Source organism: Mauremys mutica, chromosome 2, assembly GCF_020497125.1.
Source record: "Mauremys mutica isolate MM-2020 ecotype Southern chromosome 2, ASM2049712v1, whole genome shotgun sequence".
Lineage (NCBI taxonomy): Eukaryota > Metazoa > Chordata > Testudines > Geoemydidae > Mauremys > Mauremys mutica.
This window is the reverse complement of record NC_059073.1, coordinates 292,603,454-292,627,123: the sequence shown is the minus strand read 5'-3', so window position 1 is coordinate 292,627,123 and position 23,670 is coordinate 292,603,454. Positions and strand designations below refer to the sequence as shown.

Genomic DNA, 23,670 nt, shown 5'->3' with positions numbered 1-23,670 from the left:
GGGAAAGGAAGGTTCGATTGCAGAGAGACAGGCTACTCAGGTTTCTAGTGAGCATGAACTACACTATGGGCTCTGTCCTGAGCAGGAGAAAGGGAGCACACCAAGGCTATGTACACACTCCAGCTGTGCACAGCCGTGTCAGTACAGCCCCTCCGCCTAGATGCAGCGTACGCCAACAAAAGGTGGTTTCCTGGCACTGCAGGGACACCACCTTCCCAGACGACGTTAGCTACACCAACACAAGCACTCTTGTATCAGCATAGCTGCGTCTACACCAGGGGTTTTGTAAGCATAGCCATGTGAAGGGGGAGGAGAAGAGAGATTTCCCTGCATCATCCCCTAGCGGTTTCCAGCTTAGAACCAGCTCTGCCTCCCAGCCAGGCTCTCTCAGGCAGAAGCAACTCCCCACCCGACTGCCAGGGAGAGCAGCTGGATATGCCAGGGGAGAGATGCAGAAAGAGAAGGACAGAGCTCCTCTGTCTGACAGAACTTCTGAAATGTTACCTCAAGTCATACATACTGTTTTTTGTGTGTGTGTGAATATAATCAATTTCAGAACTGTGCAAGTGGTTGTTCCATTCCCATCCCAATCAATGGGAGTTATCCTGGAATTGACAGTGACACTTGTCCATGATCTGGCACTTGCTAGGTTCACTAATAACTAAAAAGCCCTGCTATACTGAGGGATCTGAAGTCCAATAGACCACTAGTAACCTGAACTAAAAATTAAGACACTGTTCTGAAAAGTCACTACATATCAGACCATTGAAATCACCTTGTTCTGATTCATATCTTGCTTTCTCCCTCCACCACTTGAATTTTGCAGTGAACTGAGGAGCTATTTTCTCAAGAAACACTAGCTCTGGGAATCAATCTTTTATGCCTTTGATACCCAGTTTAAAAGTAGTGTAGATACAAAAAATTCCTCTCTAGCTAACAGCATGTGAGAGACCAGTTGTTGAAATGATATCTGAAGGGATCAGCACAGATGCTTTCAGGACTAGCGAACGAATGGCTCTGGAGCAGTGATTAAAGACCCTGAATATTCTGGTCTCTGGGAACACACTGTTAAAACTCTGCATTTTCCTTTGATGACACACTGGGTATGTATATAAAAGGAGAGAAATTTGAACTATGCTCCAACTGCCTTTGGTTTTATAACTTCATTCTTAAACTATGAAATTGCTGATTGAAAGCTGGATATATATTTTCCCCCAATTAGGGTGAAACAAACAGTTTAATCCAGGGAAGCTGAGCGAGTTGTAACAGAACCAGCCCTTCTCCTTAGTGGGCACAGGGTGCAATGGTGCTGTTTGGTGATTACAAAGTTGACTTGTTTAAAAAGCAGTGGGGGTGGGATTTTCTTTCCCCCAACCTCCATCCTCAAGTTGTCCTCTTTCACATTCTGCTTTCAACTGGCCCTTTCACCTAGTGAATCCATTTTTTCCATCAGAAGACTACTATCCATTTAAAAATCATGTGTATAGGAGTTTTCCCCCTCCTCCCACTAGTTTCCACTCTGGTCAGTGGCAAGGCAGGGCTTCATTTACTTTAGCGTCCTGCTGTGTCAAAAAACACCAAGGAGCTTCAGCACAGGACACCTCGCTCCTGTAATAAGAGACAGATTACCAAATAAAGAGAATAGAAACTTCTCCTTCCGTTCAAGTAACTCAAAGCACTTTACAGCTGTTAACTCGTTACGCCTCAATATCCCTAGGAGGAAGAAGGGCTACTTATCACTTTCCTGACTACTGAAATGCAAATACCTCTGGGGTGGGACATGGCAAATGTTTAACAGCACACAGCAACACTACACAGCACTTTAGGACAGGATATGAACACTGTATCACATAGCTGCATCCTGGCACTTAAACACTATGGAGATGGGCACTCTGAAATATCTTTGTCTAGACTGAATTGAAACAGCAGAGGGAATTTGGGAGATAGCATGTAACTACCTGAGTTAGAATCTGGTCAGGATCCTAAAGGGGAAAGCCCCACCCACACAGGGAGCGCCACAGGACCTGCAATGGCCACAAGCAGTCAGGAACTCTGCCCATCCCTACAGAGCACGGTGCCTGCTCACCCCTGCTCAGCAGCACTGACTCAGAGGGAAGAGCACCACCTAGCGACCCAGGCTGTAGTTACTGAACTCTGGGAACACTACACAACAGTACCTTTAACTGGGAGCACACTGCAACTCTGCAGTAATGGATGAAATCCAAAACATCAACCGGCCTCACACCCAGGCTGAGCAGGACGCTGAGATCATCCACCAGCAACACGGGGCATTTCCAGGAATCACTACCAGAGGCCATCAGGGATGTCCGGACAAACTCATACATGGTTTTCAGGTTGGAGCCATCTTCGCTGGAAAGAAGAACAGAAATTCTCACTTGGCCTGGTCTCAGCATGGTTGTTGTACTGCAATAGCTATAGCACAGAATCGCAGCAATGTAGGGCTGGAAGCTAGTGTGGATCTGTCTATCTGAGCTGGAAGTTCTGCCTCCAGCTCCTCTGTAGACATGCCCATAGTTAGAGCAGTGCAGCCTAGCTAATGCGGATGCAATTATACTAGCATAAATGTGCTTTGCACAGCTATATGCACCTTTACACAGCTATAACTAGAGCCCTACCAAATTCAAGACCGTGAAAAATGCCTCATGCACTGTGAAATCTGGTCTCCCCCTGTGAAATCTGGTCTTTTTGTGTACTTTTACCCTATACTATACAGATTTCACAGGGGAGACCGGCATTTCTCAAAACTGGAGGCCCTGACCCAAAAAAGGACTGGGGGGTTTCACACGGTTATTGTAGGAGGTCACAGTATTGCCACCCGTTCCTCTGTGCTGCCTTCAGAGCTGGGTGGCTGGCGTGCAGCAGCTGCTGGCCAGGTGCCCAGCTCTCAAGGCAGCCCCCCATCTAGCAGCACAGCAATACCCTACCATGCCACCCTTACTTCTGCACTGCCGCCTTCAGAATTGGGTCAGGACCCCTGCAGTTAAACACCGTGAAATTACAGATTTAAATGTCAGAAATCATGAAATTTATTATTTTTAAAATCCTCTGACCCTGAAATTGGCCAAAATAGACAGTGAATTTGGTAGAGCCAGGATGGATAAGGAATGGTGTCCCTAGCCTCTGTTCATCAGAGGATGGAGATGGATGGCAGGGGAGAGATCACTTGATCATTACCTGTTAGGTTCACTCCCTCTGGGGCACCTGGCATTGGCCACTGTCGGTAGACAGATACTGGGCTAGATGGACCTTTGGTCTGACCCGGTGTGGCCATTCTTATGTTCTTATGCAGAGCCCTAGCTGTAACTGTACCCACACTAGTCAGGGGTCCCACTGCCTTCATTTAGTCTGCTTCTAAACTAATATAATGGGACAAATGCAGTGTGTAGTCAAGTGTCTACAGAAACCGGCCTTTGGAGTTATACGTCAGAAAGCAGTAATAGCAGATCCCTCCTGCAAAGCTCTGTCCTTAGCTGCCCTGGTGGCTTATACAGCTGAGCTTCAGATGGGAGAAAGATTCCCCTCTAATTAGCTCCTTAGTTTCAGTAATTCACTCAGCACTTTTACAGCTCACTGGCAGACTACAGAGTGCAAGGAAGGCAGGAACAGAGCAGAGGATGTTGCACAGTCCCTCTCTCAGCAGCCAGAAGAGAGAGGGAAAGGGATAATCTTAGCAGTGTGGGTATTTCAGGGTTTTGATTCATTTCCATTTGCGAGTGTGAAGTTAATGCCAGTGAGAATGGCTGGACTGACAGCCCATGAGAGCAACTCATTTTATTTAGCCACACAACAGGTACGGCCTGGACAGCTGCAGTGCAAACAACACACGCACTGCCCAGCGACTGTTGCCTCAGCCCTGCCCGGCTCAGGAGGGTTCGAGAGGGCGTTCAGTCCCAATCCTTCACCTCATTGCTGCAAAGTGAGGCCAGTTAGTGGTAGGTGTCATGCTGATGTCTGTGATGCAGATACCAGGAACCAGACTGAGAGCTCAGCATCACAACAGGTGGCAACATTTCTAATCCCAAGAGTTACTGGCTGTGCCTCTTCCAAAGCCCCAGAGCATTACCTTACAAACCGAAGGGGATTGGTCTGCCCCACATGCTGCTCCTCACCAAACAGGACATCAAAGCAGGATTTCAGGCCTCCCAAGAACACAAGCTGTCCCCGCTCCTTTGCTGCAGTCAGACTGACTCCCTGGAGGAGGGGGAAATATTGTCTTACACAAGCAAACAGCTGCAGAAGAATGATACCAGTGGCGTCCCAAGTGGATCTGTGGCCTATTTTGATAAAGTCTCATCTAAACATGCTAATAAAGCCAATACCCAGCTGGATGTTGCACAGCCACTAAGTCTGCCAGTTCTGTTTCACACATTGCTGGACACACTTAGCATCCCCTTTTCAGCAGATGGTCCCAAAGAACAGTCAGGAATAGCAACATCCAGACACTGAACCCTTCTGTGGCTTTTCAAGTTCACAGAACCTTAAAAACACACTAATTAAATGGGTCCTCGCATCACCCCAGGGACCCAGGTGCCATCATTGTTATCTTACAGCTGGGGAAGCCAGAGAAGTGAAATGACTTGCCCAAAGCCAGAGTGCGTGTGTAAAAGCCCAGGTTAGAATCTAGGCATGCCTGGCTCCCCATCCTGTGCTGAGACAGGCTCTCCTTCCGAACTCTCTACTGCTTCACACGCAAGAACACTTGCTCTTTGCACCTCTCCTTTTGGCAGCAGGAGGATCAGGGCATTTTAGCACTAGCTCTCTATGAACCCAGCCTGACTAGATCTTGTGTCAAGCAGTCTCTAAACTTCCCAAGACAGAGTCTGGGATGGGGAGAAAGGAGGAATGACTGAGAAAGTCACAAAATTCTCCTCTACACCCAGCGCTCAGTAACTGTCCCCTCAGCCAGATGTGCACCACGCAAACCCTGCACTCAGCCAGGGCTCCAGAGACGAGCCAGTAACCCTTGAAGGGAGGCACTCATCGTACGCAGTAACAAGGTGATGGAATGTAGATCTTTTGGGCTATCTCAGGGTTTCCTACGGCACCCAGCAGCATGGTATCCAAGAGCTGATACTGTGCTTCCCCACGTCTGAGCTCATCATTCCCCCACGTGCTCTGCTGTGAACAGTTCACTCATCTGGCCTTCAAGGACAGTGGAGGACTTACGATTGCCACCTTCTTACAACATTTTTTAGCCATCACTGTGGAAACAACGGTCACTTGGCAACATTAATTCATCCAATGTAGCTGCCACCCACAAGCCAGGTGTGCCTGCAGTTACGCAGAGCACTGTGAACAGGCCAACCCAGTAGCTGGGCGGTTTATAGAAAGTAAAAATACATCAGAGATTACTCTGCTGTTCCCTGCCCTGGCAGGGTTCCTACCCAGTCCTGTGCTTTGCCACCCAAGCCCTTGGGATTCTTGGCAGCTGCTAGAGAGGAATTATTATTACAATTAAGTCTCCATTTACATGGGTTCCCAGGCACAACACTTTATGTTACTTCAATTCTAATATTTCTTCTCTAGCACCTTCCAAGAATCTCAAAGTGCTTGACAAACACTGATTATCTGGCATCACAACCACCATTATCTCCATTTTACCATGAGGAAAAAGAGGCAGCAGAGACAGAACTGACCTCAGGTGTAACTCTATTGATTTCACAGGACTTCTATATCAGAAGTGAATTTGGTCCAGACTCTGATTTTCAGGTGTCCAGAGCACCTGCAGCTCCCACGGACATCAACTGGTGTTACAAAAAGCCCCACACTTTTCAAAGTCAGGCCTCAGCTGAATTGCCCATGAAGTCAAAGTCAACACCAGGGGCAGGACAAAAGGTCCCAGTCTCCTGAGTCGCAGTCCATCGTTCAACTACTAGAACATCCCCCTTCCCTTTTTCAATTTGGCTCTCTTTTGTTGAGTCCATTGTAGCTGCCTGGCGTATTCATCTCTGGTTCACTCTGTTCTGGGGGAAAATCCGGCACCTGTTACAGCCATAATCAACCAAAGCTATTTCAGTAACACGTGTTCTTCTATCATCTCGTTTCAGGAGCACCTTTTCTAGCCGTAAGATTTTTACACACTGATCTGACTATGCTTTTGAAATGAAGGTTGCTCCACGAGGGAGAGAGAGAAAAATTAGTGCAGACAGCTTTTCAGTGTTTTGGCTCACTAGAAATTGGGTTGCTAATCAGTACAATAGGCAGCTAGAGGAGCGAGGATAAGATAGAAAGTTTCCCAAAGGGTGCAGCAAGCCTTGTTTCAATATGGCATTGCTCAATACTCACAACTGGCAAGCCAGGCTAGGATTGGTTCATTCTTGAATGCTAGGAGAGAGATACATCAGTAGGCCTGGCATATATTGACAATAACAATGGTAGCTGTAATGTAATGAGGAAGATTGCTTCTTTTCTTAGATGAGTTGCTAAGTGTGTCTGTATATCCACCTGAGAGAATTGCCGAAATCCTCTGAGGCAGGAGTCCCAGGAGAGATGGGATCCAGAGGCAGACAATAAATTTGTGAAGTTTCTAGTGTGCACAGTAGGGAGAAAGGTAAAAATAGCTATGTTCCTACAGCCTTAGTTAACTGCTTAATAAGCATTGTACATCATCTGAACCTCACAGCACTCCTAGGAAGCTATCCTCATTTAACAGACAGGGAAACAAACAGTGATTTGATGCAGTGATTTGCCCAAGGTTACACAGCAAGGTCAGTGGCTGAGGCAAGGATAGAGCCGTGTCTCCTGATTTCTAGCACCATGCTACATCTACCCGCTCCCTTATTAGATAATCAAAATTTAGGCTCCAACATGGTAGATTTCAGCTTTTTTCACTTTCTTATTTGGAAAAGCTAGTGTGAGTGTCTGGTCTGTAAGAGATGTTCACTACAAGTGACTAGTTCCAGCTGTTTTGGAAGCTTGGCATTTTCCCAAAAGACCCTATCACAGACGGCAGCAGTGGGAGAGAAGAGAGAAGGTTTCACCAGACAAGGAGGAGGTCATTTCCAGGAAGGCTAACCTCGCATTCTCTTCTTTGTGGATGCACTCCTTCAGAGCTTATCAGCTGCCACATATGCACTGCTCATGATATGAGAGGCAGATCTACGCAGCTTCCTTTCCCAGCTGGGCAGAGAATGTCATTCATCAATGCTGACACCAGACAGGGACTATACAAGGCAGTATAGAAAATGTGGCTTTGGTGCAACATTTTCCATCTCTGCCAGTTGACAGGGTTGGAAATTTTGACAAATACCTTCATCTAGTGAAGGCTACTGGGGTGTCCGATAAGTAGCAGATTCAGATTAATCTTTTTCCTTGCATTAAATCAGCCCTAACTCTACCGTTCATTAAGACAAGCTAATCTTTCTGGGCAAATTTCTGGAAAGAAATCATTCAAACCCATGGCTAGAATCTTGGCTGTGATTTTGCAATCAGTCCAAGGGAAGGGGCTCTTTGTTTAACGAACAGGATTGTTCTTTTCAACCTGGCCCTTTCATTTTCAGCACAGGCACACTGTGCAGGGTTGACCAACAAAATGTTTCAGTTTGTATCATAAGAACAGCCATACTGGGTCCGGCCAATGTTCCATCTAGACCAGTATCCTGTCTTCTGACAGCGGCCGTCTCACACATGCTTCATCTAAGCCTCAGTGACCTCTCACTTTCTCCCAGGAGAGACAGATCACAGCAACTCTCAATAGCAAAAAAAAAAACAAAACACACACACACACACACACACACACACAGAGCTGGGAATCGCTCCTTCTCACACCACCACCACCGGGCTGGCAGATTCCACCAGAGGCTGATTTGGAAATCAAGCTTGCAGATGATATTTACCCACTAGAATCCTGCCAAGAAAACAGGGTGGGAATGGAAATCGTACTGAAGCTTATTATGCAACTAAGAAGTCACATCAGGGAAAAACCAGTTTCCAGGCCAAAAAAAACCCCAAACAAACATTCTATTACATGACAGATGGAAACAACCAAAAAGCCTGTGTGAAACATAGTTAGTTGCCACCCACTTGATAAACTGCTGAGCTGCGTTAAAAATCCCTGAGTGATTATATGCGGGTTAGTCCAATGTCGACCGTGGGTAAAATAATGGAACAGTTAATTTGGGATGCTATCAACAAAGAATTGGAGGATGGAGGCTAAACATACAATTAATGCCAGTCAGCTTGGTTTCATGGAAGGTAGGTCTTATCAAACAAGCGGCAATCACACTGTGGAAGGTAGCAAAGCCAGATTGCTACCAGTCAGTGGGAAATCATTTGGAAGTTGGAAAATCCACCATGGGGGCCATTGTCATGGAAGTGTGTAGGCCATTAATCGTCTCCTGCTATGCAGGACTGTGACTCCTGGCAAAGTGCAGGACATAGTGGATGGATCTGCAGCAATGGTGTTTCCAAACTGCAGTGGGGAGATAGGTGACATGCATATGCCTATTTTGGCACCAGCACATCTTGCTCACAGAGTACACCAACAGAAAGGCCTGTTTTTCTCTGGTTATGCAAGTGCTGGTGGATCACCAAGGAGCTTCACTAACATCAAAGCTGGCTGATCAAGTGAGGTACATGATGCTCTCATTTTTAAGAGCAAAGGACCGCTCAGAAAGATACAAACAGGGACATTGATTCCCAAGCGGCAGATTTCCATATTACGATGGGTTTGTCACTGATCCTATGAGTTCTATCATACCGGACAACAACCAATGTGAGCTTTCACTTCCACTAGGCATCCTAGGGTTTATGTTGTGAAGTAATAAAGATGAGTTATTTTTCCAAAAATAGAATTTTATTGACTAACACCACCAGTGCAAAAAAAATCTGTTTAATTAAAAGCAAATACATTAAAAACTTTTGAAACAAATTAACAGGACAGAATTTAACAAGAGGAAAGAACACTCATATCCATTTCAGACCATTTTGGCGACACATATAGCACCCATGGCTCTCTCAGGTCAGCGTTCGTGAAGCTGTCCTTATGGTCCCCCGGTGTGGTGTGGAAGGGATGCAGCCCCTGATGTCATGAAGAAATTTGGAGTGGGGGTGGTAAGGAGATGCCACAGTGGAGTTCTCCATTGACTGCAAAGAGAAGTGAGCCCCTGCTGGTCATCAACAGTCTGCAGCATCTGTGTTTGCTGCTGAAGAAGCCCTATCATATCCAGGTGCATCTCCTTCTCCTTTTCCTGATGGGACTTTCTCCCGTATACTTTCTTTCTTTCTCCACAGTTTCTATAACATTCATCCTCCATGCCATGTGCTCATGGTCTTATGCAGCACTGGCTTGCAGGATCTTGCTGAACATCTCATAGACTCATAGACTTTAAGGTCAGAAGGGACCATTATGATCATCTAGTCTGACCTCCTGCACAACGCAGGCCACAGAATCTCACCCACCCACTCCTCCCAAGTCCTCTTCTTTCTCCTCCTTGTCATGGTCAGGCCTTGGGTTTGGAGGTGGCACCCCCTTTAAGGCCACAACAGCAGCAGCTATAGATAAAGCAGGCAGAAGAATCCTATTTATAGTCACAGCAGAAAGCGAAAGTGAAGTTTCTGAACTCCATTGCTGCCTTGTTCCCCGAATGTTTTCAACGAGACATGCTTATTGACATTACAGTTTTGGAGCACCTCAGCACAGCACTGTGGTGGGGATTTTAGTCAATTTTTCCTTCCTGAAGGTAACAAAGGCACAGAGAACCCGGCTGTGGTGGTATCCCAAAGCCCCACAGGCCCATAGGTCGCTAGCCCGTTTACTGCAACAGCGCTTGCTGAAGTCATCATGGAGTGGCATGGGAAAATGTCCTACCACAGAGGAAGAAACATGGCTGCCATCTGTAGACACCTTCAGGAGAGGAGCAGTGTACCTCCATAAAAGTTTCATTGCGATCTCTCAGGAGGATTCAAGGGACATCCCTGGGCACATAAACAAACTGTTCCGCGTGTCCTTCCCTCTGCCTAACACTGCAAGGGAACGAAAAGCAGAAAATTCTTCTTCTATTTGTTGTACTGCTACTTCTTTAACTAGGAACAAACCAAAGAGAAGTTGAACCCTGTGTTCTGCTAAGTTGGGGTCAGGAGCCAACTGTACATTTAAACACTGGAATGGACAATGCATTCACACACTTACCCTAAGTTGCTTCCCTTGCATCGGACACGCTCACAGGGACTAGCTAGACCGTAGTGGAGCTTCAAACTGATCCTGATCTCCTGGTCACCTGTCCTCCATCCTCTTCCTCCTCCTCGCTGTTCACAGCAGGGGTCTGCATCTCAGGCACCACAGAGGAATCCATGGCGCTCTGCAGTGTGTTGGTGGGGTCTGCACCAAGCATGGTATGCAACTCATCATAAAACCAGGAGGTCTGGCTCAGCACCAGATCGACTATTGGCTTCCCTGACCTCTTGGTACGCCTGCTGCAGTTCCTTTGCTTTCAAATGGCACCGCTGCTGATCCCTGTCATACCCCTTCACCTGCCTTCCCCCTGCAATCTGCTCAGAGATGTCCATGTTTCTACAACTGGTCCATACTCACATCTGCACAGCCTCTTTTCCCCACACGCCTAAGAGATCCCAGGCCTCCTGTCTTCCCCAGACAGGAGCACGTCTACAGCATGTAACCAGCATTGTTGGCTGGGCAGTTGCACACAAACAAGAAAGAGCTGCTAGCTGTGCTCCCCAAGTTGGGCAATCAGAAAAAGACATTTAAAAAATTCACAGAGTTTTTAAATGGGGGGAGAGAGGGCTCTTGGTGTCTGTGACCTCTGGGCCGTGGAATTCACAATTGTGACCAGAACAGTCACTGTCTGACACTGTGGAACAGCTGTGAGAGGACTGCTGGGTCGACATAGGTCACAAAGTGTCTACACTCCCACTGCATCGACCATGGCTCTATGTCATTCAGGGAGGTGGTTTTACCGTGTCACTGTCACAGGGCACTTATACTGACGGGAGACAAATTTGAGTCAATGCAAGGCGACATGTCAACCTAACTTTGTAGTGTAGACCAGCCTCTCCCTTGGGAAGCAGTGACTCCGAGAAGGACTTGGGGATTATCACAGATAATCACCTTAACATGAGCTCTCAGTGCAAGGCTGTGGCAAAAGGGGCTAATGCAATCCCTGGATGTGTACGAAGGGAAATATCAAGTAGAGGAAGAAGTGATCTTGCCTCTGTACACTGCATTAGTAAGACTGCTACTAGGATACCGTGTCCAGTTGTGGTGACCACACTTCAAGAAGGAGGGCCACATACATTTTCCAGGGACTGGAAAACAAGCCCTACAGTGTGAGGCTTAAGGCGTCCAGTTTATTCATCTTACTGAAGAGAAGGCTGAGAGGTGACATGATCACTGCGTACAAGCACTAACACGTGGACAAGAGAGCTGACGGTGGGGGGCTTTCCAACCCTGCTAAACAGGCATAGCAAGGTCCAATGTCTGAATGTTCAAGTTGGACAAATTCAATCTTTAAATAAGATGCAGTTCCCCAGCAGGGAGGGTGATTAGACACTGGAACAGCTTACCAAGGGAGGTGGTGGAGTCCCCATCGCTTGGAGCCTTTAAGGCAAGATTAGAATTCTTTCTAAAAGATATGCTTTAATCCAGCTTCTTGGAGAAATTCTAAGGAGGAGGGGGGGCTCAAGCTGGATGGTCATGAGGATTCCTTCTGGCCTTGGAATCTATGAATCCTCCTGTTCACTGTCTTCCTTCATGGGCCAGAGGAGAACAGAATTGCCTTCATTGCCCTTAACATGCTTATAATGTTTGCAGCTCTGCTTAAAGACCATGGCTTCATCCTGCAAGGATGAGGAAAGAAGTTTTTTTCCTGAAGCACAATTAGCCAGATGTATACTGGGTTTGTTTCTCTTCACCTTCCTCAGAAGCATGAGAGATTGGCCACAGCTGGAGACAGGAGACCGGACAGGGTGGACCGGTGTTCTGATTAGGTACAGAGAATCCTCTGCCTAGATGCCTGGCTGGCCTGTCATTCTCACATGTTCAGGGTCAAACCAATGCCTTCCCGAATCCAAATCTGTCTATTTACCCCCAGGTCAGATTCACAGAGACCTTTGGGGGGGGGGTTCACCTTCCTCTGCATCATGGGCCAAGGATTGCCAGCTGGGATAACTGGGCAGATCACACCTAATCAATTCCCTCCCATTGCAGGGACCTCAGGCACTTAGTGGCACCTTGATCTCTCCTGTTCTCTGCCTGTCTCTGAGGTCTGAAATGCTTCAGTAGAATTAAAATCTTTGGGCTCAACATAGAGGTATCTGAGTAAAATTGAATGGCATATGATATTTAATGGTCCCTTGTGGTCTGAAAATCCATGGTCTCATTGTGTGAGGTACTACGTCATATACAAAACCGCAATCCCTGCCCCCAAAGAGCTTACACAACCATACTGATTTCAAAGACGCTGCTCCCCTGGATGTATTCAGAATCTTGTCTGCACACTTTAAATGACCAGAACAAGTTTCCACGACTTTTTTTCTCTGGTAAAAAGCTGATACCAGTCAAGGAGAGGGAGCAGGTCTCTACTGTTACTTGTGCAATGGCAGTGGAACTGTTAAGAGTTCTGATGGAAGGTCTTCACCAGCAGAGCAGGCGCTAGGAACCCAGCTTTGACTTGGCAGTGCTGGTACTTAGAAAAAAGAAAACTAAACATCTTTTATCTTGTAAATTGAGCAAACTTTGTTCTGGAGTCAATGAGACAAGAAACAGAGAAACACACCAGGCTCTCTTTGGAGAATCACTTCAGAGTACAGTATCACTGCACTAAGGCTGTAACAAAAAAGATTGTGGGCCAAGTTTTCCACTAGTGTAACTTGCCACTGTGCCAACTTTACACCAGCAGAGAATTTCTTGCTCTGTGCTAAAGCTCTGATTTCCGTAGTGAGTAAAGCCATCCCTTTAGATTTTAAGTTCTTCTGGACCTTTTTTTTTTTTTTTTTTTTTTTGCAGAACCTAGCACAATGCAGCCTCTAGCAGAAACAGAAAGAAGTAACAATCACCACGTTTCTAAAGTGTTTTGAGATCCTTTGGAATGAAGCCTCATAAGTATACAATGCAATTATATTATTATGCCTTGGACTTCCAAATCCCACTAAATAGAATAGGATTATCAGATCCTCTGTGCCTGGGACATTTTAGCTAGGAGATATTAGTGTCAGTGGGCCAAAGGCTCCACTTTGTGTTAAAATTAACATAATTTATACATATAAAATCACACTGAGATCATCAAATGTTAATAGATAGCGCTAGAGTCCAATCTGCAGCCCTTACTCATCTGGACTTAAATGGGACTCTACTCACATACAGGCTACAGGATCTAAGGAAGGGCTTGATTCTTAAGTACAATTAATAATCCCGTGCTGAACTACAGGGTAACTGCTTTTTATAATAGCCCCTCTCCAACAAAAGGGCCTTGCCTACACTGGGGATTTCAGCCAGAGGTGCAAAACCCTAATATAGACAGGCAAAAAACAAAACCAAACCCTGTACATGCTATGATTTGTACTGGTGAGTGAAATCAGAGGAAGCTGCATCCATGCAGATTGCGGCTTAGCCTGCCTCCAGTAGGAGTCTGCGGTAGTGCAGCTACACTGACAGTTGTAATTGGGGAAAATCCCCACTGTAAACAAGGCCCAAGTCTAATAGCAAAATTATCCATCCACGAAACACCTGTATTAAGATTGACACTGTGTTAATTTAGACAGAAGTTGATGTAACCTCTGCATCAGATCCAAGATCTTATTGCAAATCTAGGGGGCTTTAAATAACCCATGGCACAAACTTCAATGTCAAAGAGCCTCCAAGGAATTCAAGGACTACCATCCACACAGAGAATCCTGAAGTTATAATATAAGATTAACTCAGAGCACTGAGCCCAAAGTCAGGAGATTTAACTGTCTCTTGGAATTCCCCAGGGAAGAACTGGATTGTTCCTTTCAGCACATCCCTTTATGGACAATAACATTGTTCAGAGCAGTGAGGAACAAAACATTTCAATCTGCATCACACACATGCTCCAACTACTCCTCATTGTTCTCTCACTTTTTCAGAGTCTCCCAGGAGAGAGAGAGATGACAGCAACACCTATTAACAACAAACACATAGGCCTTGTCTGCACCGGGAAATTGCATCAAGTCAGAAATCATATTAACCAACATTATATTCCCCTTAATGTAAGCAGGATGCTCACGGCTGGACATGGTTATCCCTAGGGCACTGTCTCACCTAGCTGCTAAGTGACGTTTAACATCATGTTAATTAACACAGTTTCTAACATGATGCGTTTTCCCCAAGGTAAACAGAGTTGCCAGCTTGGCTGCAAATCTCCCCGCTCCAGCTGCCTCAGTAGTGGTGAGAACTGCTCCCTGTTACAGCTGCACAGAACCAGCAGAGTCCACCAGAAGCTGATTTGGGCTGAAGTGTGGAGATCTAGTTTGCAGGTGCTATTACTTACTACAATCCTCCTAAGAAATGTGTGAATGGGAGGAGAAAATAAAACTTTACATGAAATCTCAACATCTTACAAGGAAAACTCATTCCACTCACGTTGGGGCTGAGCTCTCCGCCTGTTCATCTCCTATTACAAGGGAATAACTGGGCACTAACTTTTGTCTCTTGCCTTGTTCTTAGATTTTAGGCCTCTTGGGACAGGGACCCTCTTTTTGTTCTGTTGGTTCAGTGCCCAGCACTCTGGGTCCTGGTCTGTGACTAAGGCCCCTGTGTGCACTGGGAATACTAAATAAATAAATAAGTGAAATAAGCAAAATGCAATTGCTTTATAAAGCACCAAACCCAACCCACTGGCCATGGCACAGAACACCTCAGCTTTACAAGCATCTTTCCCCCCCTTGTGACAGAGTGCGGAGAACCAGCAGCTGAACAAGCACTCTGGTCACAGGAAGTCCAATTAGTTCCCCTGGAGAGGGCCTGACTGAGAGAAGGGGTGACTAATTACCGGAGCAGCCTGGGCTGGGGAGATCTGAGGAGCTATTTATCCAGTTAACTGCAAGAGTAGAAAAGGAGCAGAGGAAGGAAGTGCAGGGGGTGGAGAGATCCCTTCCCTCTCTTATTGACTATATGACACTGTACAGAGAATTGCTGCATGGAACGGAGAGAGGGTGGTGGCTGATCAAACCAACACAAAGTACATGGTGGTTACAGAGCAGAGGTGTCGGAGCCACTTACAGAAGACAGGAGCAGAGGGCCGTGCCCTGTTACAAGTGGGGGCTTGTCCGGAATCTGCCTTATTCATGCTGACAGAGAACCTGCCCTGGCAGCTGGTGCAGAGGCTCAGCAGTCGAGGCAATGGAAGACATTTCAATGGCTCAGAGAACAGCAGGAGATGCAGAAGACCCTGCCAGCCTTCCAGCACACCCACCACCTGGACAGACAGTCCCTGTTGCAGGGCAGGCTGAGCATCAGAAAAGCCTGCAGGATTTTATTCAAGAGCAAGCCCATGCACAGCAGCAGATACTCCAAGGTGTGGCGAGTCCTGGAGTGGGGTACAGTAACCGGACACAGGCGGTTGGCCTCTGTAAGACAAGCCCTGTGGATGACCCTGACCGATTCTTGGTTGCTTTTGAAAGAGTAGCAGTATGGGTGCAGGTTTGGAAAAGGGAACCTTGGCCCTACAGCTAGCACCTACTTGACAGGGGAAGCTCAGGAAACCTACATGGTAGCGGCCATGGGACTGTAATATGGTTCAGGCAGCCATGCTAGAAAAGACAGGCTTGTCCACCAGTCAAAGTTTTGGGCCACTAGATGGACTGGGGTGTGTCTGTAAGAGACTGGTGTACTGGGAACCAAGAGGGATGTGGAAATTCTCCAAAAAGGGCCCTATTTTGGGAGTTTAATGTACTCACCATACGCAAACCCACATCCTATATCACTTGAACGTTTATTTTATGTATATTTACATGGGGTATGATGTGGAGCTTTCAAGTGATGCCATAAGCCTGTAGATGAGGTGAAACAATAGTACCCAAAATGAGAGAGCCTGTTTTTCCCATAGTTCTGGAAATATTGCAACATAGCTACAGTTTTTACTGTTTACGTTCATATCAACACCTTAATGTGATATTTATTGGTCAGAGCTCCCAACCAACAATGTATTAAAATATTTTGAATGGTTTTGCATGGGCAAGATTTTTTTCTTCAGAAATGAAGAAGCATGTGGCAAAAACAGCAAATATCAATGTTCTGAAATATACCAACATGAAGTGTTTTCACATCAGATATTCTTAACTGTCAACGTTAGCCACACGTGACTGTAATAGTTTTCTGTGTTTCCAGTTAAAATTTGCTGGCCAGATCAGTCTCACACTGAAGGTTGTACACCAGCAGCAATAGCTTGCTGTGTCCATAGTTTGTACTGTACAGGGGCAGATACAATGTACATGGAATTCCTAATGTAATGCTTCCTCTCCATTTGTAAGCTTTTACACATACGATGTAGCATCTACTTTACATGGTAGAAGGTTTTAATTTGTAATTACCTAGACATGCAGTACTAGCCTTTGAAACAGTCTAGAAACTTGCCTTTTAATTCAGTGACACTTACGCACAGGTCAGTATTTGTGTTAGAGATGACAATACACAGCTTCATATTACGAATATGTAAAAGCCATGAGAGAAAGAAATAGCCTAAAAAGAAGTAGTTAAGACAAAGTCCACAAACAAGTCCTTGCCTCTGCACTGAAAAGGGGTGAAGATCATGTTACAGCTCTCACCAACCATGTCATCAACAATATGACAAACCCATTTGATCCTGAATCACATCCAGAGGTGATTACCAACACATCTACTGCATGTAACATGAGATGTGCAAGACTGAAACAGATGTTGGTGAAGAATAAATGGAGAGATTTATGAACGATGCACTTGATTCTGATGGGACACACAGCTTCTTCAGCTCAGTCAAGAAATCTGGTATCAGAACATTTAGTGACTTGGTCAAGACGACCAAACTGAAGTCTGGAAAGGGAGGAATAGTCACCAGAGCTGTCTGTCCAGAAATTGTTTTCCACAGAGCCAGGTCCTTAGCAAGATGCAGAGATGATGTTTCAATGGCAACTGTTCTCAGTCACCCAATAGGACCTGTGCCTATGTCCCTCTTCTATGGTGAGGGAACAATGATAAGAACAGACAAAGCTGAATTAGGGCATCAGCTGGAAGCTCAAAGTGAAAGAATCCATGAGCTACGATCATGCAAACAAAAATCAGAGTGTACATGGCTATCACACAAATGACGGCTGGAAACAAATTCCACACATTCAATGAACTGGCTGCTGAGTCATTGAGGCAGGTCCCAAAAGGATTTGACAAAGCTAATTCTGTAATCTAAGTCTTTGACAGATATGGCAACAGTAACTCTGAAAACTGCAGAAAGTCAGCACTGGACAGGATCTACAGTTGGGTGCAAGAAATATCAGGTGATTGGTGAACAACCTGTGCGTCCTTGGGAAAAGTTTCTAAACATGGCATTCAACAAGCAGTCACTTGCAAAATTCCTCTGTAAATATATGGTTCAAAATGCACCGGAAAGTGTAGGCGCACACCCAATACACGCATTCCTTTTTGCAGAAAGCTTTTCTAATGATGAAGTAGCAAAGTCCATCATGAGTAGAGGTGCTGAAGAAACCCATGATTTGTCCAGTACTCAAGAGGAAGCAGACACAAGGATCCTGCTGTATGCAGTATGTGCCATCATGGCTTTGGGTCTTGGTGTCTGGCTGATACAGACATTTTGGTCCGTGCTGTTCAGCACTTTCCAAAAATAGAACACACATAACATGTGGTCTGGAATAGGCATCATTACCAGCACAACTGACAAGCTGTTGCTTCATACCTGAGCATGCGATTTGTGATGTACTTACTCCTGACTTCCGCTGTACATGCATTAACAGGATGTGACTCTGTGTCATCCCTATTTGGTATTGGGGGGGAAATATGTGTTTAATGTTGTCAAAACAAAGAGCTTACCACTTCAGCGATCTTGCCAAAATGGGAGAAGGTGACAGACAAGCCGCAATTTCTGCAGCAAGTAAGTTGGTAGCAGGGCTGTATGACCAGAGTGGGAAAGAAAAGGAGACCCACAGAGATCTGAATGACTTGCGCCTCACATCAAAAAGGACAAGTCACTAGCCAAATTCCCACCATGTGAGGATAGTTTTGAAGAGCATGTCAAAAGAGCATCTTGGCAAACAAAGATTGGATGTCTTTGCACACAGGTAAACCAGATACTGGATCACCATTGCAACACAGATGGAAAAATGTGGATGATGAACTATTTCCTAGATTCTTCAGGGGCCCAATGGCATCTGAGCTTCTACAAGGCCTGTAGCAGTAGAGATCGGTGCACAATAAACTGTGTCTGTAGTCAGAACAATCATCACTGCACCGAACCGTGGACATGCCAAGGAAATGAAGACTGTGGTAACCCCCCTCCACTCTCAGATATAAACAATATAATGATAATGAAGTTGACTAGAAATGTCACCAGCTCTATTACATTTCAGTGATACCCATACAAATTATTAGATTTAGTTTCACCCTTCAGATTGTTGTTGTGTTGCTCTGAAGTCACAAAGAAATCCAGTTTTTTCTTGAGATAATACATAATAATTAAGCAAATAAATGCAAATATTTCAAAATGGTCATTTTAATGTGTTGATGTGTCACTGTTTATCCCCATTTCCACCATGACAGCACCATATCATACCTCATCTTAAAGTAGACATAGTAAATGTCCAGTGGATGTATGATGTGCTTTTATGTAGTGAGGGTACATTAAGTTGATCAAATTGGTCGTGTCTGCCACTTGCCTGTTCTAGATCCAATTCTACCACTGACTTGCTGACCTTGGGGAGTCACTTACCCCCTCCATGCCTCACTTTCCCCATCTATGCCTGTTTCACTGGGCACTGAAAGACAATTCACTAATGCTTGCAAAGTGCTTGGAGAGCCAAAGATGGAAGGTCCTAGAGAAGTGCCATCTTACTGTATGTCACGGCTCCACGGGATCAGTGCTTTGCCCCCAACTTTGGAACAATCTGTGACAGCTTCACTGCCTCCTTCTTAGACTGGACCTCTGGGCCTTCAGCACCCCTTCTTCACCCTGTGAGCTCTGTTCAGCGAGTCCAACTGAGACAGACTCCTGAGGGAGACTTGTATACTCTGCAGGGATTAATGCACCTCGTCCAGCATTTGCAGTGACACTCATACAGCATTGTCAAAACAGGCGGGTTTATTCATTAACTGGAACATGGCATAGGAAGTCCTGTGGGTAGTCTAGTGAACTGAAGGTTAAAGCACAGTCCATTCTGGTTAGCCCAGAGCCCAGCCAAGCTGTAGTGAACCCCTTTGTTCCAGCTCTGTCTCTCCCTCTGACCTCCTTGGTCATTCCCCAGGTGAAAGCCCTGGCTCCTGCTAGCAGCCAGCTCTTATTCCCCGCCTCCCCACATCACACCTTCCCAGTCCTTTGTTCTCCAGGTGGAAAATGTTGCTCAGCTTCCCTCCAGAGAGGTGGGGAAATCCAAATCCCTCTGGGTCCTTGGCTGGTTGATGTCAATGGCTGGGCAATTGGATTTGCCACTGTTTTTTCAAATGTTCCTCTGATATGGGGACCAAGGCCCAGACACCTAGGCAACAATCACACCTATATCTCTTAGCCTGCCCTGAGAGCAAACAGACAGTTTCCACTCCCACTACATAATAATTCAGCATATAGACGAAATGGAGGCACGACCTCATAAAAATATTACAAAATATTGCCACTTCATCCCATTATGTTATTCTGAAACTGTAAGGTGTTCTAACTCATTGTTAGAAACCAAGAATCACCTAGAACCAATGTGGTACATCACAACATAAGGTCTGTCTACACCGCAATCAGACTTGTGAGTGCAGCACATGTAGACATACCAGAGCTAGCTTTGAGCTAGCTAGCCAGCAGTGAAACCATGACAGCATGGGCTAGCCTCTTGAGTACATACCCAGGATTCTGGGTGGGCTTGTACATTCCCTGCTGCCACAGCTTTATTGCTGTTGTTATTCAAGCAGGCTAGCTGAAAGCTAGCTCCGGTATGTCTACACATGCTGCACTCATGCCGCTGACAGCAATGTAGACACAGATCCATAGTCTTGGGACAGCAGACAGAAAACTAAATATGGACTTTCAATGCAATCAAAGGGGGCATGAATCAGCATTCATTTCAGACTCCCAGTCAGTACCTGGCCCAAGCCAGGGAAGCTAATGGTCCAGCCAGCAGACTAAATTCGGTGATGAATCCTGGTCACCTGGAGCATGTTGCACATACGCTAAGAAGAATGCAATCAAATAAGCCCATGAAATCTTGAATTGCATACAAAGGCATCATGTTACCCAGTGAGGCAGCAAGTGTTCCTCGCTACAGCACTAATGAAACTGCACCTACCAGGCCAGATTTAGTTTAGTTTAATGCTGCCAGAGGCGAGGGAAGGAATTCAGAGAAGAATAACAAAAACGATTAAGTTGATGGAGGGACTCAGATTTACGAAGGAAGACAGAGAGCTAAATATATGCAGTTTGGCTAAGCATTGACTAAGGGGGAAACAGGGTGACTGCACACAAGTCTGGGCAGGGTGTAAACACCAGAGAGGCAGAGGAATGTCTTTAGGTGGTACAAGGTTTACCTACAAGTAACTGAATAAAGTTCAGCAAGGGATGATGTTTAGAATGAATGTTAAGAACTTCTTAATTCGAATCTCTCTGAGATTGTTCAGTTTCTCCAGATATTTCTAGGGCTCCTCCCCCACACTCCCAGTCACCTGTGTAACCAAGCTTCCCCAAGAAGAAACCCCATACTAGAGTTACCTAGGCCTGAAGCACACACTGCAGAGAGTAACCCCGCACTGGCTGCTCAGGGATGTCCATGATGGTTGAACTGATCTTCTTCTACGATAACAATGGCTTTCCAGCCCATTCTGCAGGAGCATGTCAGTGACTTGGATTGCTCCATCTCAGGAATTCTGAACCTTTTTCATAGCACGGACTCAGCCTTAATAGAAATTGTTTCATGGTCCCATCTCCCCACCCATTTGCAATTGCATAACATCACTGCGGCAACTACACCCATTGCTTGACTAAACCACATTTAATGTATTTTTAGCTTCTTTTAATATTATGTAGCAGACAGAAACAAGGAGGAGAGTTAGCATCACATAACCAGCCAGCTCTCCCAAGGCCACAAGTAGATGCTCCACAGATCTCATATACACAGCCACTGCTCTGCCTTATTTTGGGCCTAACGCACAAACCACTGAGTAGGTAAAATACTATGTTATCCATTTGGTTCCACTGCCATATTCACTCAGCACAGCCCTAAGCTTAGGTCTAACCCAGCTGCAGCACATTGCAGGGATAGACATAAGCGGAGACTGGCCACGTGGATTTGGTTACCTGTGCCCGTCTCCATATAACAAATATGGGGACCACTGAACCCAATATCAAAGTTCTCAAGGATTCCTAACCTTGGACAGCTGGTAACAATCTGCCAAACCTGAAAAATGCTTTAGATTCCAGTATTTTGGGCCAAAATGAACCTGGGAGTAAGTGTATTAAATGCCCATTGAGGTCAGTGGAGCTGCACCCACTTACACCTAAACTTACTTTAGTTCTTAGATACAGTCTCTTACTAAACTTTTAACAGAATTAATCAGTGTTTTAAATCTGCCCCAGTTGAATCAAAAGCTTTCCTCTGAGAAATGTCTGCTAGCTCCCTGCACATTTAAAACATCCTTCTCCCCAAAATGACGGTGCTTTTAACATAACATAACAATGTACATCAAAGAGCTAACCCTGTAACAGGGGCCGCATGCTAAAGATCTACTTTCAATGGAGGGAGAAGCAAGCCCTGAACTCAGGCTCAATCCTGAACATCCACAACTTCCATTGATTTCAAAATGAGTTGAGTATGCTGGGTGCTTCATGGGATCAGGCGCATGCATTGTAAAAGACTCGGATTTTGGGGGATGAACATGCAAGTTACGTATAGAAAATCCTGTGTGTGTCTACCACTGCTTTCTACTGGACACAAACTGAGTTACGTTACTGACCAGAATCACACCTTCCTGGAACAGAAATGGCATTGCTCTCACGTGGCAGTAGCTTCCAAAGGCTACAAGCCCTAACCCCACTACTCAAGCACGAATGATAGTTGCGATCATATTCCAAGAGACTTACCAGCTTCTGCGCTATGATGTTATAGTGACTGAAGGACTGGAGCAGGGCCACAAAACAGACTTTACAGCCAGCTGGGAAATAAGACGAGACACGTTATCCCTTCAATGTTGTAAGCTCCTACTATCAAGGCATTTGCAATGAAGAAGAGTCAGTCAACCAAAAGCCTATCAAAAAGAGCCCAAGGGGAGAAGACTCTCACCACACGATGGAGTTGCTGGCTCAGATTTATTGTAGGTTTATTTTAAACCTTTAAATAAATGGTTGTAGTAAGTGCAGGCCCTGATAAAGGCCTAGTATGAGGCCTGAGGCCTGAACTAAAGTAATGGTCAAGACTTTGCTAATATAAAGCAAGGTTAAGCTGTGAGCCAGAGGTAGGCCCTGCTCACAGAAGCTGGCACGAAAAGGGCTGATGCTGCATAAACATATATTCACCTAGCATAAACACAGCACTAGAACACACTATACTGAAACATTCCATAGATAACAGGAGGACAGGCCGACCCATCCCAATGACAGGGGCAAAATGGTAAAATGATGGATAGAGTTGTTTTGATCGAACCAACATGTACAAGGTAGAAGGCGGTACCTTAATACGTAGAGGGGTTGTAACTTGCTACGTAGAGAGGTTGCACCTCAATACGTCAGGTGTGATGTGTAACTTGTTTGTATCTGTGTATAAGAATGCATCCCTGGGGAGGTGCCTTTGTCCGGCCGTAGGGGGAGTGGAAAGTCCCGACACTAAGCCGGGTCCATTGCCAAGAGGCACTTTCTCGTAGTATGCCCTGAGTTAGGCTAAGAAACCTACAGGGAACTGCAATTGTGTCCGAGGTCGCAATAAACCTAGTCGACGTGACTTTGCACCTTACTGGACTCTATGGTCATTGGGGGTTCGTGTCGGGTCTGCTGTGTCAGCTATCTGCAGAGCTGGGGCAGCACACAGAGGGAACTCACACACGCAGCCGAGTGATATCAACAAGGAGAAAGCAGAGCACCACACCGGTACGGCTCTGACAACAATGGTCTCTCCCCCATTTAAAGAAAACTTTGTTCAGTTAAAAAAAAATTAAAATATTGCTAAAAAAAAAGCCACGTATGTCTCCCCTCCCTGCTGCCATGGGAGCCCCAAGCATTCTCTACTGCCGGAGAGTCTTTAAAATAAGGACTATGGGCCACACCAAGACATGGTCTAGTCTGATGAATTAACATCTCTTGGAGTATCAAAAGACCCTTTCATTTGGCTATCATGGGGCACGCACATGGTTTAGTCCTTGTTTTGACAGATTCACAAGCTTGGACATAATGATAAATGAGACGTTTCAACAAAGAAGTCTCTTTTAAGATACATACATACGGGTTTTGGAAAATAAAGGCCCTGGCTGTTTGAGGAACATAAAACACAGTATCCATCAGAAACACG

General features: G+C 45.6%; 1 protein-coding gene across 1 annotated transcript in view; it reads right to left on the bottom strand.

The window, feature by feature from the left end:
• Window positions 1-1,732: 1,732 nt before the first annotated feature.
• Window positions 1,733-23,670, bottom strand: part of LOC123365201 (elongator complex protein 6-like) — a 33,689-nt gene continuing 11,751 nt past the window's right edge. The window contains exons 4-6 of the mRNA XM_045007891.1: window positions 22,254-22,324; window positions 4,085-4,212; window positions 1,733-2,370 (exon numbers count right to left, since the gene is read on the bottom strand). Of these exons, the coding sequence (XP_044863826.1) occupies window positions 2,145-2,370; window positions 4,085-4,212; window positions 22,254-22,324 (425 nt within the window). The 3' untranslated portion in view covers window positions 1,733-2,144. The remainder of the gene's footprint in view (window positions 2,371-4,084; window positions 4,213-22,253; window positions 22,325-23,670) is intronic.